This window comes from Trichosurus vulpecula, chromosome 1 (genome assembly GCF_011100635.1).
Source record: "Trichosurus vulpecula isolate mTriVul1 chromosome 1, mTriVul1.pri, whole genome shotgun sequence".
Taxonomy (NCBI): domain Eukaryota; kingdom Metazoa; phylum Chordata; class Mammalia; order Diprotodontia; family Phalangeridae; genus Trichosurus; species Trichosurus vulpecula.
In genome coordinates this window covers 61,823,049-61,846,559 of record NC_050573.1, presented here as the reverse complement: position 1 = coordinate 61,846,559, position 23,511 = coordinate 61,823,049, and the positions used below count along the sequence as shown (strand labels likewise).

Sequence of the window (23,511 nt, the reverse complement as noted above, 5' to 3'; positions counted from 1 at the left end):
TGGGTTCTCTGATTCCAGAGCCGGTGTTCTTTCCATTGAGCCCCATCTAGGGGAACTTGGGGCCATGCAGAAAGGGTCAGAACATCAGACTTGGATGGAATATTGGATCATAAATGTTCAGAGTGAGGAGAAATCAGAGAACCTAGAAAGTCACACAGCTAAAGGGGATTTGATTTTATTTTTATTTTTAGAGGCAGTTGGGTTAAGTGACTTGCCCAGGGTCACACAGCTAGTGTCTGAGACTGGATTTAAACTCAGGTCCCCCTGACTCTGGACCTGGTGCTGTATCCACTGTGCCACCTGTCTGCCCAGATTAGATTTTTAAAGTCTTATTGGTGCCTTTGGGTTTTTGTGTCCCAGGCATTTGTGAACAGGCCAGATAGCTAATCATTCAGCAGAACCCACTGACCCATTTGATGGCATGCATGATGTCCCATAAGCTGTCATCCTCCACCTCTCCATGGGCCATGGAGGACCATGATAATTACACACCATTCAGTTTCACTTTATTTTCATGTTTACCTTGTTGTGATGCTGGCTTCCCGGGTTCTGCTTTCATCGCTTCTCACCAGTTCCTAGGAATCTTCCCATGACTTTTTGAGTCCCCTGGAGGAGAATTTCAGATATACAGTGGCAGAGCAGGAAATGGCCCATGTCAATTAATCCTAGAGAATTTTGCCCCCGTCACTAAGCTAGTTAAGCATATATATTATATTTTTATTACTAAGCATATTATTATTATTTATTAATTTATTCATTAAGCATCTTTGATGTACCAGGCTCTCTGCTACAAAGACAGGCATATAAGACAGTCCCTGCCCTGAAGGAACTGCCCATCTAACGGGCAGACAGTGTATGCCAAGAACTGTGTACGGGACAGCTATGGACAGGCTTTGTATGTGATTGGAGAGACCCAGCAGAGGGGAGACACTCCCCCTAAAAGAGATTAGGAAAGGTTTCCTGTCAAAGGAGGGATTTTTAGCTGGGACCTGAAGGAAGCCAGGGAAGCCAGGAGGTGAGATGAGGAGGGAGAGCCAGGCATGGAAGACAGCCAGGGAAAATGCCTGGTGACTAGAGATGACGGAGTGTTTTGTGGGAGGAACGTCCAGGAGGCCGGTGTCACCTGTAGTGGGCTGTAAAGTGTTAGAAGACAGGATCTCTGCTGCCTCTCTCCCTTCTTAGCTTGTATTAGATTCATCTGTGGGTGCATGAATTCCATTCCCTCCCCGCCTCCCTCACCTGTACAACATGAGCTCTTTGAAGGCAGGAACCGTGCCATGTTTTTATCTCTAGGGCCTAGCATGGTGCCTCAAACATAGGAGATAATAAATGTTTGTTGAAGCAAACAGTATCTAGGCTGGAAGAACTTAGACTGTAGGCCCTGGAAGGGATCTTAGAACAAAGAATGTCGGAGCTGGGAGGAGCCTTAGCCAGGGGTAGGGAAGTTTCAGCCTGGAGGCCACCTCTGGGTCTTCAAGTGCGTCCCTTCCACTGAATCCAGACTTCACAGAACAAATCCCCTTAATAAAAGGATTTGTTCTGTAAGACTTGGACTCAGTGGAAGGGCGGCTGCACCCAAGGACCTAGATGGCCAGATGTGGCCTCGAGGCCGCAGGTTCCCCACCCCTTCGAGAATGAGAAGTAGGGGTCACTCTGGATTGGTTTTCTAAAAGAGAAAGCTGCAGGCCGAGAGAGGGCTGAGCTTACCCAACCCTGGCCTAGCGCCCCACCCAGCTTTCCTCTACCCCCAGGTTGCGGCCCCATTCCTGCTGGGCTGGGAGGGGTCCGGGGCCTCTGAGGGCTGGCCGTCCAGCCCATAAAGCTGGCTCGTCCTTTACTGCCTTCTGTTTAGTGGTCCTTTCTCCTGACCTTCGGGCTGCCTCCCCAGAAGCCTTTCCCATGGCCGGCCCAGCGGGGCCTTTTACCATTTTGGGTTTATAGCTCGTCTTTCAACACAGCTGCCTCCTAGCACTGGTCACTGATGTCTGATAACAGGCCCCTCACTGAGCACTTAACTATTTACCGGAAGGCAGTTGGAGAGGCCCCCCTTTCCCCCAGATCCAGACTCAGACACTCTGCTCTGCCTTTTAGACCCCAGGACCCCACCCCCTTCCCTTTCTTCCTACAGCTTCAGCCATCTTAGTAACAATAGAGAAATTTAGAGCTGGAAAGCACACTTTAGAGGTCATTCAGTCCAGCCCACAGTTTCAACTCAATCCATGAAGCATCTTGTAATGGCCTGAGATGTGCCAGCCCCTGTGCCCACTACCAAGGCTGCAAAGAGAAAAAGAAGGCATTCCCTGGCCTCGAGATGCTTCCATTTGCCCAGGTAGAGGGGCAGCATGCCTCAAATTATATATAAATAAATTAAATTTCAGTTGCCAGGGTGAAGGAGGAGAGGCTTCATTTAGGAGGTAATGCCTGAGCTGAACCTCAAAGGGAATCTAGAGGGGAATGCATTTCAGGAATGGGGGAGAAAAATGTCTTTACAGAGGCAGATGGGATGGTGTATATTACGGGCAACAACAGGTGGGCTAGTTTGATCGGAATGTGGAGTGTGAGGGGGGTTAATGGGAAGTGAGTCAGGAATGATAAATTAGAATCATATTGTAAAGAGCTTTAAATATGCCAAACAGAAGAGTTTGATGTGATCCTAGGGGCCATAGGGAGCCATAGGAGTTTATTGACAGAAGAGGTGACATGGTAGGACGTGTGCTGTAGGGAACTCAATGTGCCACTTGTGTGGAGGAAGGATTGGGGGGGGCGGGGAGGGGGGAGGCAGGGAGACCAGTTAGGAGGCTATTGCAATAGTCTAGGTGAGAATATATATGTGTATGTGTGTGTATATATGTTTTCATATGTAAACCCATTCATATAAATAAATTTCTATGTAAACCTATGTTTATTTCTATCAATATATTTCATTTAAACATGTTTATTTATAGAAATGTATTTATAACAAATATATACACTTTATTTCTATCAATATATTTCATTTAAACATGTTTATTTATAGAAATATATTTATGACAAATATATACATTTTATTTCTATCAATATATTTCATTTAAACGTGTTTATTTATAGAAATGTATTTATAACAAATATATACACTTTATTTCTATCAATATATTTCATTTAAACATGTTTATTTATAGAAATATTTATAATACATTTTATTTATGTAAATAAATATTTATATGAATATAAAAATTTAGAAAGGGATGTATTATATATAATCTATCCCTTTAAGATTTGCAAAGCATTTGTACATGTATTATTTAATTTGATCCTCACAGCCACCTTCTGAGATAGGTGCTATTACTGTTTCCATTTTACAGATGAGGAAACTGAGGCAGGCAGGGTTGGAACAGCCTGCCCAGGGTCACTCAGCTAGGAAAGTATCTGAGGCCAGATCTGATAGCCACCTGAACTGGAGGCAGTAGCTATGTTAGGTTGGCAGAAGGGGGTCAGAGAGTCAAGAGATTTTGAAGCTAGAATTACCAAGTCTTGGGAGGGAGTCAGGCGGGGGAAGGTTGCAAACCTGGGTGCCTGGAAGCGTGGTCTTACACTTGCCAGGAATAGGGAAGTTTCCTCACAAGAGGGGCCCAGAGAGGGGAGGTCACTTACTCAATGTCACACTGAGTCATTGGCCAAGCGAGGACTTCGATTTTATCGGATTTCAGAGACCTAAAGCAGGGGGCCTCAGAGCCCAGAATCTAGGCTGTTAGAGCCTTCAGGAACCTCAGAGATCACCTCATCCAGCCAGTTCCTTTTCCCCGATCAGGAAACTGAGGCCCAGAGAAGGGAGGTGATTTGCCCAAGACCACTGAAGTCTGGGTAGAGAGATGCTGAAGCTCCTGAAACCCAGGCCTTCCCACTTCTAGTCTAGGGCTTTTTCTACTTCCTTGAATCATTGATTGGATGAAGACAAAGGCTGGGTCTCCTAGAACCCTGCCCGGTGGGTGGGAATACAGAACATCAGATTCTAGCCTGTACTAGACCTGCACAACCATCCTCAGTAAGGATTTCTGACCACTACCACCCCTCCCACACAGCATTGCAGGCAGGTGCATCAAGCTTGGCCCACAGAGTTCTGAGGGAAAACTGACTAAGCTGAAATCCTTAAAAGAAGAGAGGGTGGTGTCCAACCAGGGCGATGAGGCATGTGGAGACCCTGCCATACCAGGATCAGTCCATAGGATCAGAAATATAGAGGTCAGAGGGACCTCGGAGGCCATCAAGTCCAGCCCCTGTGTTTTACAGATCAGGAGACAGGAACCCAAAGAGGTTAATAAGAACCCGAGTCCATAGACTCCAAAGTAAGCAGTCTTTGCTAATGTTCCACTAGTCCACAGCTAGGTGTCCCGGTCGATAAAACATCAGGCCAGAAGTCAGGAAGACTCATCTTCCTGAGTTCAAATCCAGCCTCAGATCCTATGACCCTGGGTAAGTCACTTAACCCTGTTTGCCTCAGTTTTCTCATCTGTAAAATGAGCTTTGCCAAGAAAACCCCAAATGGGGCCATGAAAAGTCAGACACGACTGAAAACAACTAAACAGCAACATCCAGTCCAGTTGAAGGAACTGGAGAAGAGAAAGGAGGTGGGGGCAGGGTGGAGGTGAGTATGGGGAGAGATCACAGACATCTTCAAAATACTGAATACTTGTCATGTGGAACTAGGGATTAAATTTGTTTGGTTTGGTGCCTGCAGGCAGAACCAGCAGCAGTGCTGGGAAGATGGAGGTTAGCAGATTTTGGGTCTATGTAAGGAAAAGCTTAAAAAATTTTTTTCCAGCTGTTAAAATGCAGATAGGCAGCTTTCTGGGAGGTAGTGAGCTGCCGCTTCCCTGCAGGTCTTCAGGTGAAAGCAGGATGATTGTTTGTCCCAGTTGTTGTCGGGGGTGATCTTGCATTGGAAAAGGACTGGACTAGGTATCTTTTGAGTGCTTGTTATTGGAGCCAGAGCAGTACAACAGCTAGAGGGCTAGACTTGGCGTCAGGAAGACTTGGGTTCAAATTTTGAAATCCTCGGAGGTAGGTGCTATTATTATCCCAATTTAGCAGATGGGGAAACTGAGGCAAATCACTCTCTGTTTCCTCCCCTGGAAAAGGAGGGGGTTGGACTCAGATGAAGTCCAATGCCCCTCTGGCCCAAGTCTGGTGGTCTTGTGGTCAGTTCTGTGCTTCTACGATTTACCTGAGGAGCTTCGCTCTATACCTGACTGGGGCGATGGGAGCGCTGCTGCTCTTCTCTGGGGTTTGCTTCCCTGGCTTCTCCAAGGCCTCAGTAATGCTCTGGTCACCTTGGGCCCCTAAAGGGAGAATAGAATAAGGAATGGGAGCCATTGGAAGGGAGCTTCCGGGGTCATGAGGTCCAACTCTCTCTTTTGTCTGGTCTAGGAAACTGAGGCCCATAAGAACAACTGGGTTGGCTAGGGTCATTTAATAAATTAGTGACTGAGAAAGGCTAGCCCTAGCATCCTAAAGCCCACTTCACTTCTCCTGGCATCTTGGTTCCCCTACACTATGATAAGTGTACGTTTTCCTGGATTTGGTGCAAGTGAGAAACTACACCATGGGAAATACAAGTGCTGGAAGGACCCTTAGAACACAGAGGGGCTAAGGGAGCCTTAGAACATGGAATATCAGAACTGGGAGGGCCCTTAGAACATAGAATGTCAGGACTGGGAGGGCCCTTAGAATTTGGAATGTCAGAGCTGGAAGTATCCTTAGAACATGGAATGCCAGAGCTGGGAGGGCCCTTAGCACACAGAATGTCAGAGCTGGGAGGGTCCTTAGAACACGGAATGTCAGAGCTGGGAGGGCCCTTAGAACACAAGATGTCAAAGCTGGGAGGGCCCCTAGAACATGGAATGTCAGAGCTGGGAGGGCCCTTAGAATGTGGAATGTCAGGGCTGGGAGAGCCCTTAGCATGTCTAATTGAGCTTCCTCATTTAACCGGGAAAGGAGCCCTTTATCTTGCCTTTGGGCACTTAGGGGCTGGGAGAGAATGGGGTTAGGGTTAGGAAAGGGAAGAAAAAAGGAAAATCAAGGGAGGCAAAGAGAAAAAGAGAGAGTACCTTAGCAGAGGATAGGAGAGCCAACTCTAGGGAGACCAAGTGTTTGTGTACCCGTGAGCATAGGAGAGATAGACAGACAAACAGGGCTCCTGGTTCCAAGGTCTGAAGACAGACATCGAGGGATCCTGGCTGTGGGGTGGTGAGTGGGAATTAGGTGGAGGGATTCCTTCTATGAAACAGCTGTCCTCATCCTGCGCTCATCTGGCAGTTGTTCAAGGTGGTCATTGAAGAAAGCTGTCATGCCAAGGCCTGGGATTGTGCCCGAGGCCAGCTGCAGGTGCCCTGGCCTAGGCCAGGTGCTGCAGTTGAGGGTTGGGGGGTGAGGGAAATGTTTGATGCCCTGGGCCTCTCTGAGGTGATGCCAGAAGGTCTGTTATCTGCCAGACTGCAGAGCTTCCTGCCAGAGTGTGCCCCACTCATCTCCTCTTGGAGCTCAGAGGAGCCTGGCCCGGCCCCCAGAGCTGGAGACCCATACAGTCCAGGGTGGGGGGCAGGTGAGGAGCTCCGAACTACCGTCATGAGGGCCCCAGGAGCGAGCGTTTGTCCCGGAAACAGTCTGTGGCTTATTTGATCAGATAATTAATTCACCTTAATTGGTGTCTGGGTGTTTGTGCAAATTTCTGGCCAAAGGCAAAGATCTGGTTTACTTTCTAACCAGAGTCTTCCTACAGAGAAGGGGAGAGGGGAAAAGGAGGGAGGGAAAAGCAGCAGGGAATGAGAGAAAGAGAGAGAGACAGAGAGAGAGGAGAGAGTCAGAGACAGGAGAGAGAGGAGAGGGAGAGAGAGAAAGACAGAGAGAGAGGGAGGGAGGGAGAGACAGAGAGGGGAAGAGAGAGAAGAGAGGGGAAGAGAGAGAGGGATACAGAGAGAAGAGAGGGGGAGGGAGGAGAGGGAAAGAGGAGGGAAAAAAACAGGAGAGAATGAGAGAAAAGAGGGGGAGAGAAAGAAGCAGAAGGGAGAAAAGAGGGGAAGGAAAAAAGGAAAGAGGGAAACAGGAAGGGAAAAGGAGGATATAGGGAAAGAGGAAAGAGAAACAGCTGGAATGGAAGGAGAGGGGAAAAGGAAGGGTGCAGAAGAAGAGGAGAGGGAGACAGAAAATGGTACAGGCAGTGAAAGTAAGAGAAACAGGCAAAAATTGAGGAAAGAGAAGGAAGAAGAAGAAGGAAGAGAGAAGGGAGAGAGCTGCACTAGGGGATGGGAGAGCTAACCCTAGGGAGACTGTGTCTGCGTATCCATTAGAATGAGAGATGGATGCACGGATCCTGTGCCTTCAATGGAGCTGGGCTGATTGCCTGGGTGCCTAGGCAGGCTGAAGCTCAGAGGGCAGTGACCCTTGACCAAGGGGAGCTTGAGGGCACTGTCCCCCTTGTCTTGGTCTTTAGTGTCATGTATGTAAGGGTTGCAGTTAAGAACCCTGACCCTGCCTCAGCCCTTGGTCTCTCTTTAGGTCCACAAGACTGATTTCTGTGCAGGGCGGGAGGGCCTGATGGCCCGGGTCCCTTCACCCCTTCCCAGGAGGGCCTCAGGGCCTGGGATGAGGCTGGGCTGAACCAACCCACCCCACTGAAAAAGGCAGCAGTGACTGTTTGCCTCCCCATGCTGGGCCCATAAATCAGGCCAGGAATGTGGGGCTGCCACAGGCTGGCGCTGGGTGTGGTCCAGAGACAAAAGCCTCACAAGGCTGGAGGTGGAGCTGGGGACCCTGGGTCCAGGCCCCACATAGATCTTCCTGTCAGACCTCAAGACAGCATTTCCCTCCCCATCCCCCACCCAAGTGGGGCCCCAGCTTTGCTTGTTTCCCCAAATCACATAGACTTGGAGATGGAGAAGGATTTGAAAAGTGTAGTGAGAAGGTGGGGGCAATTGGTTAGAATTTTGCTATTGGGAGGGGGGCCGTGATAGACTCATTGGTCACAGAGAGATAGAAGGGATCTGAGTTCATTTGGTCCAAACCCTCATATGGAGAAATTGAGGCACAGAGAGGTTACATAAGTAGTAACAGATGGGATTTGAACTCATGTTCCTTGACTCTAAATCCAATATTCTCCCTAAAACGAAGGAGTTATACTAGATGGTTTCTAGGGTTCTTTCCAGTTCTGGTGTTCTCCCTCCCAGCTGTGACATTCTGGATTCCAAGAGCCCCGCCCCCCACCCCCCAGCTCTGACATCCTGTATTCTAAGGGCCCTCCCAGCTCTGACATTCTCTGTTCTAAGGTCCCTTCTGATTTCTAGAATTTGATGTTCTCCATTACCTAAAAGCCTTTCTGGGGCCTAATGTCAGGTTGTACTCATTTGTATTCCTAGGAATCGCAGGATCTGATCAGAAGGTCAGACACTTATTATGATAGCTTCTTGTGCTATCACCTATTAATAGAATCAGGAAATGTTTGGGTTATAAAGGCATTTAGAACATAAAGGGGAAATCTGTCAGTGTGAGGTGGCCTTAATAACCTAGAACCTAGAATGTCAGAGGTGGAAGGGACCTTGTCAACTAGCTAGGTCACCTCCCTCATTATACAGGAATAAGGGAACTGAGGCCCAGAGAAGGGCAGAGACTTATCCAAGGTCACACACAGACACAGGTACACAGAGGCAGGCTGTAGTAATGTGCTTCCTCTATCCCCAGTCTGGCCTCCCACCATCAGCCAGGGTGGTAGCCTAGGCTTCTCTGGACTTAATGACAGCTCTTCCCCCTACTCCCCGCCCCTGGGCCCGCCTGCCCACCAGCTCCTGGGGAGGTTTAATTATTGGTTTCAATATTTGTCTCCTCTCTCTCCTCATCTTCTCCCCACCCCACCCCCCCTTCTCTGTTTTGAGTCCAAACTGCATTCCTGAGTGTTTAATCTAAAGCCTGGTATTTGCTTCATCCCTCCTTCCTCCCACTCCCCAAACACCCCCTCCCCTTCCTCTCTGACTCCTCTTTAATTATCTCTGCCTCATCCACCAAACAAGGAGCTCAGAGCCTCATGGTGTCTGGGAGGGGAGGGAGGGTTTCTGCCCTGGTCATGAGGCCTTGGCGCCCATGGGGCACAATAGACAGCCCTGGGCTGAATGAGCTCTCAGTACCCTGTCCAGCTCTACCATACCTTAGTGGATAGTAATAAACTCAGCTGATCCGGGGCCTCCCCACCGATGTATTTGTGCCCGTAGGCAGGACTTCTTTACTCAGAGAATCTGAAGGCATCTTCCTCAGTTTGCCAGGGACTCAGTTAGACTGTCTGGAGGGTGGCTCTTCCCAGCTCTCTGGGGCCTTTTAGACTTCTCAGATTCAATACATCCAAGCCAGAACTCATGATCTGCCCTCCACCCCACCCCAGTCCTTTCCCCCTTGGTAACTGTTGAGCCAACCAAGGCAGGCAACATAGATGTCAGCCCCCACTCACTCACGATCACCCCACACATACGAAGCCAATTTGTTGGCCAGACTGTTCATTTTTGCTTTTGTAATGTCTCTCTCTCCATTCTTTGTCCCCTCTGACCCTGCCACCACCTTGGTACAGGCCCTTATTTCCTCACACCTGAGCTATTGAAATAGGCTGCTGGCCTTCAGCCTCTCTGCTTCAAGTGTCTCCTCACTCCAGACCATTGTCCAGTCAAAAGAATGATCTTTCTAAAGAGCGAGTCTGTCCATATCAAACCCCACACCTCCCTCCAGTAGACCCTAATGGCTCCCTCTCACCTCCAGGATCAAACATAAAATCCTCTGTTCCAAGATTTCATAAACCGGTTCCACTCGCCTCCCTTCCCCTTGCCACTTTCCTTGTCTCCTTATACCCCACTACGTGCTCTGTGATCAGCCCCAGCAGCCTGTTTGCTGGTCCTCCTACACGACACTCCATCTCCAACTCTTGTCTTTGCCTTGCCTGAATGCTCCCCCTCTTCACCTCTACCACCTGGCTTCCCTGGCCTCCTTCATGTCTCAGCTCAAACCAGGCTTTCCCTGGCCCTCTTCAATGCCAATGCCTTCCCTCTGTGATTACCTTCTGTTTACTCTGTATCTATCTTCTGTGAACAGTTTTGTTTACCTACTGTATTGATGGTAATAGCTAACATTTATGTAGCATTCACTATGTGTCCCACACTATGCTAAGCACTTTACAATTACTGTCACATTCGGTCCTCACAATAACCTTGAGAGGTAGGTGCTATTATTATCCGCATTTTCCAGATGAAAAAACTGAAGGAGGCAGAGGTCAAGTGACTTGGCCAGAGTGGCACAGCTAGTAAATATCTAAGAGCAGATTTGAACTTGGGTCTTCTTGACTCCAAGCCCAGTACTGTCTCCACAGCACCACCTTGCTGCCCCTATAAGACTATAAGCTCCCTGAAGGCAGGAACTGTGTTTTTGACCTTGTTTTTATCCCTGGTGCCTGGCACAAAAGTACTGCTTCCTAAATGCTTGTGGATTGAGTAGTTGAGGACCCTCTCCCTCTCCTTCCTGAGAACCTCTAAGATCTCCAACTTTGAAGTGGGGGAAGAATGGCTATCTTTCCAGGGGAGGCCCAAGTATGGCCGAGCAAGGTGGGAGGGCAAGGGTCCATTGTCATACCTTAGTAATTCTGTCTCCCTTCTTTGCACACAGCTGTATGAACTGGACGGGGACCCCAAGAGGAAAGAATTCCTGGATGACCTCTTCAGTTTCATGCAGAAACGAGGTGAGACTTTCCCCTACCTTGGGGAAGAGAGCACAGGTTGGGAGGAACTCATCTCTGAATGGGGGCCCTGGAACTTGGACCCACCACGTAGGAGTAAGAGCAACAACTCACATATGGTAGCATTTTAAGGTTTACAAAAGCCCCTTCCTCACAGCCACGCTAAAACTAGTGAATAATATGTATATATTATATGTATATGATATATATAGTATAATACCCATAACGTAGGAATTCTTATCCCCATTTTACGGATTAGAAGGCTGAAACTCTTTGAGGTGAACTGATTTGCTCACAGTTGTGTGGCCGGATAGTGAGGAGAGTGTAATCTCTTTGAGGGCAGGAATTGTTTTCATTAATCAGCCAGCATTTGTTATGGTATGTGCTAGGCTGTGGGGGATACAAAGGAAAAAAATGTAACGGTTCCTGCCCTCAGGGAACTTATAGTCATTTCTGTCCTGGTAAGTGCTTGTGGAATTGAATCGAAGGGTCCGAGCTAGAGCCCATTCCTCTGCAGACCAGCATTAGGCAGTTTGGCTGAGGCAGGCAGGGAAGCTGAGGGGACGAGATCTTGTGCACAAAGCAGGCCCAGGGCCTCCTGATGCTAGGGTTTTCTCCATGTGGGATCCCACGCTTTCCATGCAAGGGGATGGTGTCAGAGAAGAGTATGAGGACCTCTGAGTGTCCTTCCATCCCTCTCACTGCGCCCCATATTCTCCTTCCTTCTTAGGATCATAGGTTGAAAGTCAGAAGGACCTCAGAGGTCATTTTGACCTGCTCAAGGTCACACAGTGTAGTAAGCATGCTGAGACAGAATTTGAACCCTGGTGTACGGGTACATGTATGCATACATATGGGGAGGTAAGAGGGGTCCCACTTAATGCCAGTGAGATTTCCACCATAATTTCCCTTCCATGGTAAAATCTGGAGGGAAATCCAAATTTTCCCAGAAGCCATCACCAAGTCTCGGGATGCCGAGGGTCCTGGTAGTATTTCAAAGGTTGCCCCTTCTCCTTTAAGCCAGAGGTTGGGAGGAGCCAGAGGACAGATGGCAAAGGGGAGAGCCCTGGGAATGAGGCCTCCCTGGAGAACCAGCATGGGTGGAAGGTTCAAATGACTTAGCTGTTAATTGGTCAGGCCATGCTATTGATTGGGACATCTTCTAAAGACTGAGCAGTCCTGGCCTCTTCATTGTGTAGTGATAGAGGAAAGAAGAGATAAGGGGTTTGGGTCCTATTCTAAGGAACCCCTCAACACCCCAAACCTGGCTCTCTTCCCATCCCTCAGGCACCTGAAATGGGGATCCCTTGTTCCTTGGTTTCCCCATTACAGACATAGATCTATCTGTCTCAGGGTTGTCCATAGTCAATTAGAAAATATCTCCATAGGTGTCTGCAGGTCCTGTATTTTTTTTATGAAGCTTCTGCTTGGGGGAAACAGTGTGGTACAGAATAAGAGCTGATGTATTTGGAGCCACATGACCTGGGTTCAAATCCTGACTGTACCCACTTTATACCCGGATGGTCTTGGGCAAATTACTTAGCTTCTCTGTAAAATGGGTGGTTTACTAGCTCTCAATCTGATTATATAATACCTTATAAATCTCCCTCTAAACCCCTTCCCTCAATTAAAAAAAAAGATGAATTATCCTAAGCAGGGGTGGGTGGCCCAGGGTGGGGGAGGGGAGTCCTAATGATCTTAGATTCCCATCTGTGTTTACCAAGGGGCAGAGAAGGAGGAGGTCGGCCTGAGTGTGTAATGGGAGAGATCAGATTCCCAGAGAAAGCAGATGGTCTGGATGTGGACAGGACTGCCTGGAGTGGGTGGAGGAAATAAGCTGAATTTTTTTCTACATAATATGTTGAACAGAATCTCAAAGTGGCAGAATTTGGAAGGCTTTTGGAACATAGAATGTCAGAGCTAGGCAGGCCCTTAGAACATAGAATGTCAGAGCTGGGAGGGATCTTAGAACATCAAATGGCAGAGCTGGAAGGGTCCTTAGAACAAGGAAGATAAGAGCTGTGAGGGCCCTAAAAACATATAGTGTCAGAACTGGGAGGGCCCTTAGAACACAGAATGTCAGGGCTGGAAGGGCCCTTAGAACACAAAATGTCAGGGCTGAGAGGGATCTTAGAACATCAAATGGCTGGAAGGGTCCTTAGAACAGGGAAGATAATAGGTACGAGGGCCCTAAGAACATACAATGCCAGAGCTGGGAGGTCCCTTAGAACACAGAATGTCAGGGCTGGGAGGGCCCTTAGGACCTAGGATGTCAGAGCTGGGAGGGCCCTTAGAACACAGAATGCTACTGCTTGACTCTAAAAGACCTCAGGGACCTCAGAGATATTCTCGTCTAACTCCCTCTTTTTATACATGGGAAGACTGAGACTTGTGAACAAGGCAGAGATTTTCGCAATTACTAGTAGTGGCAGGTTTCCAGACTTGATTCTGCACTATACTGGCCCTCTTTGAGTGGGAACCTTTTACTCAAAGACTTACTTCTTGGCTTCTAAAGTATTGCTGTCCTGGAGCAGATGTTTAGGGAGTTATCTCTCACAGACCATTGGAGCTAGAAGGGAGCTTCAGATATACACTGTCACATCTGGAAGGTACCTGAGAACATAGAATGTCAGTTTGCTCCTTCAATACTGTGGATTCCTGCAAAATTCCACTAAACCTCATGTTGAAAATTCATTTAAAGCCCATCACAGTCTTGATCTAGCCTAGGGTTTCTTTCTCCTTTTTTAACATTTAATTTTTCTTTTATTTTTCTTAATTACTTATAAACAAAAATTTTTAACATTTTTTTTTTCCAATTTTGAGTTCTCTATTCTCTCCCTCCCTTCCCTCCTCCTTGAGAAGGCAAACAGTTTTATACAGGTTATACATGTTCAGTCATGCAAAACATTTCCACATTAGCCATGTTGCAAAAGAAAATGCAGACCAGAAAGACCCAAGAATGATAAAGTTTCAATCGGCATTCCAACTCCATCAGTTCTTTCTCTGGAGATAAGATAGCATTTTTCATCATGATTCCTTCGGAATTATTCTGGATCGTTATATTGCTGAGAATACTTAAGTTATTCACAGTTGATCGTTGCACAATATTGCTGTGACTGTGTACATCGTTCTCCTGCCTCTGCTTATTTCACTTTGCATCAGTTCATATAAATCTTTCCAGGTTTTTCTGAAAACATCCTGCTTCTCATTTCTTTTTTTTCTATAGCCAATGGTTACATTTTCTTTATATATTTATTTTTTAAAACTAATTTTTTTTTTAGTTTACAACTCTCAGTTCCACAAGTTTTTGAGTTCAAAATTTTCTCCCCCTTTTGTCCTCCCCCTTTTCCCCCCCAAGGCGGCATGTAATCTGATATAGGTTCTACATATACATTCACATTAAACTTATTTTCCCAATAGACTTATAACCAGTGAAATGAACCATGAGAAAGATGTAACAAGACCAAAAATAAAATAAAATTTAAAAAAATAGAGCAAATAGTCTGCATTCAGATTCTGTAATTCTTTCTCTGGATGTGGATAGCCTTTTCCATCATGAGTCTTTTGGAGCTGTCTTAGCACCTTGCATTGTTGAGAAGAGCCAAGTCTATCAATTGTCATTTCTCATATCACAATGGTATTCCATCACATTCCTAGACCACAATTCGTTCAGCCATTCCCCAACTGATGGGCATCCCCTCAATTTCCAATTCTTTACCACCACAAAAAGAGCTGCTATAATATTTTTTGTACATGTGGGTCATTTACCTTTGTCTTGGATCACTTTGGGATGTAAACCTAGTAGTGGTATTTCTGAGTCAAAAGGTATGCACGGTTGTACAGCCCTTTGTCGCCCAGGATTTACTACCCTGGGGGTCTACAAACTTGTTTTTTTTTTTAATATTTTGATGACTTCTGTGTTTTAGTATGATTGCTTTCCTTTGTAACCCTGTGAAATTCATTTTATGCGTTTAAAAACATGGTTGTGAGAAGGCATACGTAAACTTCACCAGACCACCAGAGGGGTCCAGGATGCAAAAAATTCAGAACCCTAAAAAAAAAAATTCAGAACCCTTTCTTTAACTCTATTTTTTTTCTTTTTAAAAATTTTTTTAATCAATAAGCATTTATTTTCTCTCCTTTACACCACTTCCCACCAATTGTAAAAAAGAAAAACCCCTCATAACAGTTATGTGCAGTCAAGCAGAACAGATGCCCCCTTACACACACACACATCCCATGTCCAAAAATCTATGTCCCATTCTTCACCCTGACTCCATCGCCTGTTAGGAGACAGGCAGCCTGCTTTATCATTGGTCCTGTGGTATCCTAAACTGCCTTCCCAGACTCATTCTGTCTCCTTTCCTTCCAAACTGGCTTTCTCAATGTCCCCTGTACGCCCCTGCCTTATCAGAACGGAAAAGTGCCATCCTCATGTGAGAGAGCATTACAGTTGGCTGGTAATGTATCCAGGAGCAGATTGGGAGCCCTCCTGTCCGGAGGCCCAGAGGGTGGGCTGGCTCCCTGTGCCAAGGAGGGATTGTGGATTCTGAGAACTGGAAAGTTCCTTCAAGGCCACCAATTCAAACCTCTGCAATATGCCTAAGGAGGGGTCACCTGCTTGGAGACCTCCATTGAGGAGGAGGGGGAAGCCCCTACTTTCTGAGGCCATCCACTCCCCCCACCTTTTTTAAATGGTAGCCATCGACTTTTGTATAGTTCTAAGTATTAGAGCTCCGTACCTTGAACTTAAGTCTGCTGCTGTGAACCTTCCTCTCCCGTCCCCCCGGTCACTGCCTCCTCAGGCCAGAGAGACAGCAAATCTAATCCCTCTTCCATAAGCCTCGAAGACCGTCCTGTCCTGCCTAAGTCATGTCCATTTCCTACTAGACATCTCCAGTGCCTTCAGCCAATCCGACTATGGCATGATCTCCAGTCTTCTCACCATCATCTTCCTCCCTGCTCTGAGTGCCTTCCAGTTCGTCAAGGCCAACTTAGAGAGAAAGCACTGAGCCGGGAGTCAGGAAGACCTGAGTTCAAACGTTTGCAGCCTCAGACACTTCCTAGCTGTGTGACCCCTGGCCAAGTCACTTTGCCCTGTTTGCCTCAGTTTCCTCATCTGTAAAATGAACTGGAGAAGGAAATGGCAAACCACTCCAGTATCTTTGCCAATAAAACCCCACATGGCGTCACAAAGAATCAGACACCACTGAAACACAACAAAAATGGTCATTATTAAAATATGGCACCCGGAACTAAGCCCGGTAGTTCAGTGCAGAGGGCAGTAAGACCACCAGCTCCCATGCTCGAGAAGCTATGCCCCTCAGAGTAATTTAATATCAATTTGACCTTTTTGTGGCCACTATGCAACAGTTACTTTGTTGAACTTGCGGTGCCCTAAGATCCTTGGATCTTTTTCACATGGTCCGCCATCTAGCCATGCCTACACTCTCCTGCTGTCATACAGTTGGTGTTTTGAAGCCTTATGGCCACTTGCCTTGACCAGTCCCATTCTGGGGTTCCTTAGTTCTCTTAGATCTCAGGAACCTGCTCTGTTCTTGATCAGCTGTTCCCCTCTTGTTCTGAGGGATGTGAGAGCATGAGGGGTGGCACGATCTCACCGATGCTGCTGATTGGTCCGAGAACCTTAGGCAAGGCCTTTCTCTCTGGACCTCAGTTTCCCCGTCTGTAAAATGGGGACAGATCGCAAATAGAACCAGGAACCATGGGATATCAAAGCTAGAAGGGACTTCTGAACATAGAATATACATTTAAAAGGAATTTTAGTCTAGTCCAGCTCCTCCATTTTACAGATAAGGAAAATGAAACCCCCAGATAGGAAAGGACTTGGCCAAGGTCATACCACCAGTTGCTGAAAGAGCTAGGACTGGGATCTGGGTGTTGCATCTCTAAGGCCAACATTCTCTCTACCCAGCTCCACTGATTTTCAGGGAGTAGGTATCTCTACTAGGGGCATGGGGGCAGGGGAAACAGGTATCTGTTATTAGATTTTATGGATGTTTCATCCACAGAACCAGACCCTACGTCTCCTTGACAACCAACCTCCCACCCCACCCCATCCCCACATCATTCCTTATCTGGGATGGGTCTACTGGCTGCTGGGAATGAATGGAACTCTCTGTGAACCAGGCCCTCCCCACCACTCTCCCCATGAATAGGCTTTGCCCTCCCTGCTCAGGGTTATTCTCTAAACATCCTTTTCCCCAGCCCTAACCCTCACACAAAGCCTGCAGCACAGCCCGGCACAGCTGGGGGGTGAGGTGGGGGTGGGGGGGCATAGCCAGGGCTTCGCTCTGAGGGGGTAGGGCAGGGGAAGGAGTAGTAGACGAAATTTCCGGGTGGGCTTCTTCAACAAAAGGGCCTTCAACTCCAATCCCCGGCAGGGGGTTACAAGGAAGAAGGGATGTTTCCACTTTGTGGGAGTGGGCCGCTTGTCAGGGCCTAGTCTTTGGGTGGTTCATCACCTTTCTCCCCGCCACTGTCCAGCTCTTCTCCATCTCCCCCTCCTCGTATCTGCCTTTCCAAGTCACTTCTTTCTCTTCTTTCTTGATTGTATTAACAAATCTGGCCTCAGCTATGATTCACACAACCTCGGGTTTGGAGGGAGTGTTACTGTGTTGGGCAGAAAATGCCAACCATCAGTCTGAGGTGTTCCACGACTGATGGGTTCTCATGTGAATGAGAGAGAGACAGAGAGACAGACAGAGATGGGGGGAGGAGGGAGAGAGACAGAGATGGAGGGAGGAGGGAGAGACACAGAGGGTCAAACAGAGATGGAGGGAGGAGGGAGAGAGAGAGACAGAGATGGAGGGAGGAGGGAGAGGGACAGAGAGACAGAGATGGGGGGAGGAGGGAGAGAGAGATGGAGGGAGAAGAGAGAGAGAGGGAGAAACAGATGGGGAGGAGGGAGAGAAACAGAGATGGAGGGAGGAGGGAGAGAGAGGTGGAGGGAGGAGGGAGAGACAGACAGAGATGGGGGAAGGAGGGAGAGATACAGAGAATGGAGGGAGGAGAGAGAGAGGGAGGTGGACAGAGATGGGAGGAGGAGGGAGAGAGATAGAGATAGAGGGAGGAAGGAGAGAGACAGAGATGGGGGAGGAGGGAGAGAGAGATGAAGGAGAGAGAGAGAGAGACAGAGACAGAGATGGAGGAAGGAGAGAGACAGAGACAGATGGAGGGAAGAAGGAGAGAGACAGATGGAGGGAAGAGAGAGAGATGGGGGAGGAGGGAGAGAGACAGAGATGGAGGGAGGAGAGAGACAGAGATGGAGGGAGGAGGGAGAGAGACAGAGATGGAGGGAGGAGAGAGACAGACAGATGGAGGGAGGAAGGAGCCAGAGATGGGGGGAGGAGGAAGAGAGACAGAGATGGAGGGAAGAGGGAGAGAGACAGAGATGGAGGAAGGAGGGAGAGAGAGATGGGGGAGGAAGGAGAGAGAGATCGACAGAGATGAGAGGAGGAGGAAGAGAGATAGAGATGGAGGGAGGAGAGAGAGAGGGAGAAACAGAGATGGGGAAGAGGGAGAGACAGAGAAACAGACAGAGATGGAGGGAAGAGGGAGAGAGAGAGAGAGATGGACACAGATGAGGGAGGCACCAGACAGACAGACATAGATTGTGGGGGGAACGCTAGAGAGGGAGAGACCAGACAGAAAGAGATAGGGGGAGGGGGGAGGGAGAGAGAGAAGAGAGAGCTCTTAAATAGAGTCTTTCACTGTCTTTGGCATTCTCTTTTTTGGTTTCTTTCTCACTCAGTCAGACTGCTCAGAGTAGTCTCTTTCTCTTTCTCTTTTCTTATCTTTACAATATAATAAGTCTTTCTTTCACTTCTCCCTCCCTCCCTCCTTTCCTTCCCTCCCTCCTCTCTTCTCTCCCTTTCTTCCTCCTTTCCTTCCTTCCTCCCTCCCTCCTTCTTATCCTCCTTCTCTTCCTTCCTTCCTCCCTCCCTCCTTTCCTTCCCTCCCTCCTCTCTTCTCTCTCTTCCTTCCTCCTTTCCTCCCTTCCTTCCTGTCTCCCATCTCTTCTTATAGTAAGCAGCATCTCTCTTTTTCCCAGTCTTCTCTCTGTCTCTTTTCTCTCTTTGTATGGTGTCCTCCCCACCCCCACCCCATCTCTCAGGCTTTCTTTGTCTTTCTCAGCGAGCAGGGTCCCTCTCCCTTACTTTGTGTCTTCTCCTCTTTATCTCCCTTGCCCATTTCTCTCCCCTTTCCTGTCTTCTTTCCCTTCACCCTCCCTCTCCTTTTCCCTCTATCTCTTTCTCAATAAACCCCAGCTCTCCCTGGCCTTTTATGAGGGGAGAGGCCAATTACCAGGGCCCCGGACGGTTGGTTGCATTGTTCTCTGTAACCTATCCTCACATCTGTTAAATCAAAGGGCTCCTGCTGCTGACTTGTGCCTCCTGAGCAGCCCAACTGAGACTCTGTACCTTTATAATGAGGCTCTGGGTTTAATTCCTTGTGTTAGGTGCTCCACAAAAGCTTGGGGAGAACTAACCGTGTATCCCAGCCCCCCCGGTAAACAGAGCATTGCCCTTCCTCACACTGAGAATTCAGGCTTAGCTCAAAGTTTGGAGGACGCACTCCCAATCTTAGTGGAGTTTTTCTGGGCTTGGCAGTAGGGAACTCCCCCATGCCTTGATCCTAGGAACATGGGTTAGGACCAGAAGGGGTCTCTAGGTCCATCCAGCCCATCCCTCTTATTTTCCAGATAAAGAAGTTGAGGATTAGAATAGCCACATGACTTGCTCAAGGTCATACAGGTCCTAAATGTCAGAGGGAGGCTTTGAACCCAGGTTCTCTGACTTCAGAGCCCTACTGGAGAGAGTTTCGCGCTCTCTGAACTAGTTTGGGAATGTGGCTTCCCATTGAGAGAGAAGCTAGGGTCCATAGAACTTCTGATTCATTACTTAAGAATGAGCCAGATTTCTTCCCTGTGTGGACCTCCAGGAGCTGAGACTCTGGAAGGAGGGAAAGAAAATAAGGAGATGCTTAGAAAAAATCTCAGCTCTCAGGCTCTAGGTAGAAGCAGTGCGATCTGAAAACAACCGTGGATTTCCCTACCTGTCTCTCCCTCCATCCACCTATGGGATCTCTGTCTCCATCTGTCTCTGTTTCTTCTCACTGTCTTTCAGTCTCTGATACTTTCTTTGTCTAAGTCTCCTTTTTCAGTCCCTCTTTCCTCTGGGTTTTTTTTCATTGTTTCACATTCAGCATCACCTTGCTAGCTCATATGTAACAGCAGCAACATCAGGGACCTCATGCTTCTGCAGTTGCCCAGACCCCTCCCACCCCACCCCAATACTTCCTCCTGGCCGCTTCTGTTCTTTGAGTTCAGGGTTTGCAAGGTCAGAGTTGGCCCCACGCCACATTTACGTGTTAACAGGGACCGGGGCAAACTCTGTGTTTACTCTGAGAATGGAGCTGCCAACCCATCGAGGCCCTCACGCTTCCTGTCTGGGTCCCTGAGTGGACTTTGGTTGAGGTTTGTTGTCCAGCCTCCCTTCAGGGTTCCCTCTGCTTGTGCAACTCCCCAGTATTGTGCAAGTCCATGCCTCCTCTGTGTGTGTGTTTGTGTGCGTGTGTGTGTGCTCGTGCACGCGTGTGCATAAGTGTTAGAGAAAGGATTCCTGCACGGGGATGGAAGTTAGATGGGATTTCCCCTAAAGCCCCTTCTACCACTGAAATGATTCTAATGCTGCTGTAATTTTACTTCAGGATGCTAGGATTTCAAGCGTCTGAGATTCTAGATTCAGAAATGCAAGAGTCTTAGCTTCTGAGAGTTTAACATTCTGGGTTCTTAACAAGAGTAACATCAAACAAGCATACCAGGATTCTAGGCAAGGTAGATTCTGAGTTTCTGGCATTCTAAGACTTAAGCTCTTGAGATTTTTTTTTTGAGGCAATCGGGGTGAAGTGACTTGGGTCACACAGCTAGTAAGTGTCTCAGGCCAGACTTGAGACTCCGGTCCACCTGACTCCAGGGCCAGTGCTCTATCCACAGTGCCACTTAGCTGCCCCAAGCTCTTGAGATTCTAAGATTTTCATTTTATTCTGAGGTGGTGGTCTTCTGCGGTCATCCTTAGCAACCGACTAGTTGACTTCTTCAGCAAACATTTATTAGGTTCCTAAATCTTGTCTCTGGGTATACAAAAGGATGATCCAAACAGCAATGTTTGTCCTCAGGGAGCTTCCATTCTATTTTGGGATATAGTATGTATCCAAGTACCTGGATAAGTAAATTCGAAGTTATATAAGAGGGAGCAAGGTCTAACAAGTAAGAGACCAGGGAAGGCTTCATGGAGGAGATGAAAGAAAAAGACCCAATGATCATGATACTTTTGTCCTCAGTCACACATACTTCCTCCTCCTCCTCCTTCTCCTCCTTCTCCTCCTTCCCCTCTCCTTCTCCTCCCCTTCCTCTTCTTCCCCTTCCTCTCCTCCTCCTCCTCCTCCTCCTCCACTCCACACACCACCTAGGCCTGTGCCCAGAGAGGCTGAAGGGATTCCAGGCTTCAATCCTTGAGCTTGAGAAAAGTTCTTTTTTTATTTTTTGACAAAAGTTCTTGGTGTCTTTCACACCCTTTAGAGATCATTTCCGGTCCAGGAGGGCCAGATTCTAGTGCTTTTCCTGATCCAAACATCAGTCAGTTAGCAAATGTTTCCTTCATCCGTGGCCCAAAGTCCTAAGCTGGGTGCTAGGGGAGCTATGAAGTTGAAACAATATCATTGTTATTATGATAATAGCCATTATTCTTACTGATTTTCCCAGAGCTGGTGTGAGAACCAAAGGAGATAATTCAGTTCACCAAACATATATTTAATAACCTCCATGTGCCAAGGACTGCGTTCATGGGATAATGGGGCAATGGATGTGAAAGCATTTAGATGATGCGGTAGAAAAAATGGTGGGCCTGGAGTCGGGTAAACCTTAGTTCAAATCTGGCCTCGGATACCTACCAGCTGTGGGATCCTAGACAAAACTCATAACTTCTGTCTTCTGTCGGCTTCCTCATATGTAAAATGGGGATAATGATGGCCCCCCAGGGTTGTTGTAAAGATCAAATAAAAAATATTCGCAAAGTGCTTTGCAAACCTTAAAGCGACTTATGGTTCTTGACCTCCAGAGGCTTATAGTCTAGTAGAACAATTAAAAAAATGGGAGGCAGGAGGGGTTAGATAACAATGCTGATGATAGTTAAACTTTATCTAATGTTTCCAAGTAGGTAAAATGCTTTGGTCTAAGAGCAGTTAAGTGACTCATCCAGAATCCTACAGCTGGTAAGTGTCTAAGGCAAGATTTGAACTCAGATTTGAACTATTTATTCTAAATCCAACAGTATTCACTGGGTCTTTTAGCTGTGCTTTAAAAGCAGTTCCTCGGGGCAGTAAGGTGGTGCAGTGAGTAGAGCACCGGCCCTGGAGTCAGGAGGACCTGAGTTCAAATCTGGCCTCAGACGCTTGATGCATTTACTAGCTGTGTGACCTTGGGCAAGTCACTTAAGCCCAATTTCCCTGCCTTCCCCCCTCGAAATTAAAAAAAGAAGTGAAAAGCAGTTCCTTTCCTCCCTTCACAGTCTTGATGTCAAATGATAAATATTCCACAACCTTTCAGTTCCTCACTTCTAGTGATAAATATTCCAAAACCTTTCATTTCCTTACTCCCAATGATAAATATTCCAAAACCTTTTGATTCCTTACTCCCATGACTTTCTTCTGTCCTTGCCGCATGGCATAACGAACTTTACCAGACTTGGAACCAAGCTGACTGAAAGCTAGATCCTGCATCATTTACCTTCCACTAGGTTAGAGGGTCATTGGTCACTTTTGAGGGAGTAGTTTGGGTAGAGTTATAGGGACAGAGACAGACTACAGGAATCTGAAATAGTGTGGCTCAGTAGAAAGAGTCTCTGTCTTCTGGAGTCAGAAGGTTGGGGTTCACACCTACCTCGGATACATATGCAGTCACTTGCATGACCTTGGGTCATTCTCTTAACATCTCCCCTCTCCCCTCCCTTCTTGCCCCACTGCTGCAGGCCTCAGTTTCCTCATATGTGAGATAGGTTTGGTTTCAATGGCCTCTAAAGGTTGGAATCAGTGACCTCTCTCTGATTACCTTAGATAGATCTATTGAGGCTGTGATCATAAATTTACAGCTTGAAGGGCCCGTCAAGTCTGACTTCCCTGATTTTTACAGGTTAGCTGAATTGCTCAGGGTCACACAGATGTGAAATGTCCAAGGTGAGATTCGAACCTGGGTCTTCCTGACTCCAAGTCCAGTGCTCCATTAACTACAACATGCCGCCTCTGTGAGTGAAGCATTTGAGTAAGGACGGGAAGGGAGTGAATGGAAACTACCCTTTCTAGGCATTTGGCAGGAATGAGAGGGGAGTATCAAGGAATAACAGTTTGAGGGAGTGACGATGGAGAAGGTTGTTTGTTAGGACTGAAACAAGGACACTTATAGAGAGAAAAGAGACTGGAACAGAGATCCAGAGGAAATGGGAAGAAGTGGGATAAAACATAGTTCTCATAGCCCTGGTGAGAAGGAGGGCCCTCGTCTTCTGAAAACAGAGAAGGAGAAGGAACAGAGATTTGGGGGTATAGAGTGGAAGGTTCCTCAGTAGAGAAGGTGATGAAATCACCTGCTGATAGAGGGGTTGGCAGCAGGCCTGGGGATCAGAGAGATGATTTGGAACAGCCTCTATGTGAAGCGGGTTTCACAGAGGAATAGAAAAACCCATCAATATTTATTTTATTTT

The 23,511-nt window shown here is 47.5% G+C and overlaps 1 protein-coding gene across 2 annotated transcripts in view; it reads left to right on the top strand.

Annotated features, from left to right (window-relative positions):
• The window catches only part of ARID3A (AT-rich interaction domain 3A), a 78,719-nt gene that overhangs the window by 45,227 nt on the left and 9,981 nt on the right, over nt 1-23,511 (top strand). For both annotated transcript variants that reach the window (XM_036736342.1, XM_036736336.1), the window contains exon 4: nt 10,666-10,738. In XM_036736342.1, coding sequence (XP_036592237.1) covers nt 10,666-10,738 — 73 coding nt within the window. The remainder of the gene's footprint in view (nt 1-10,665; nt 10,739-23,511) is intronic.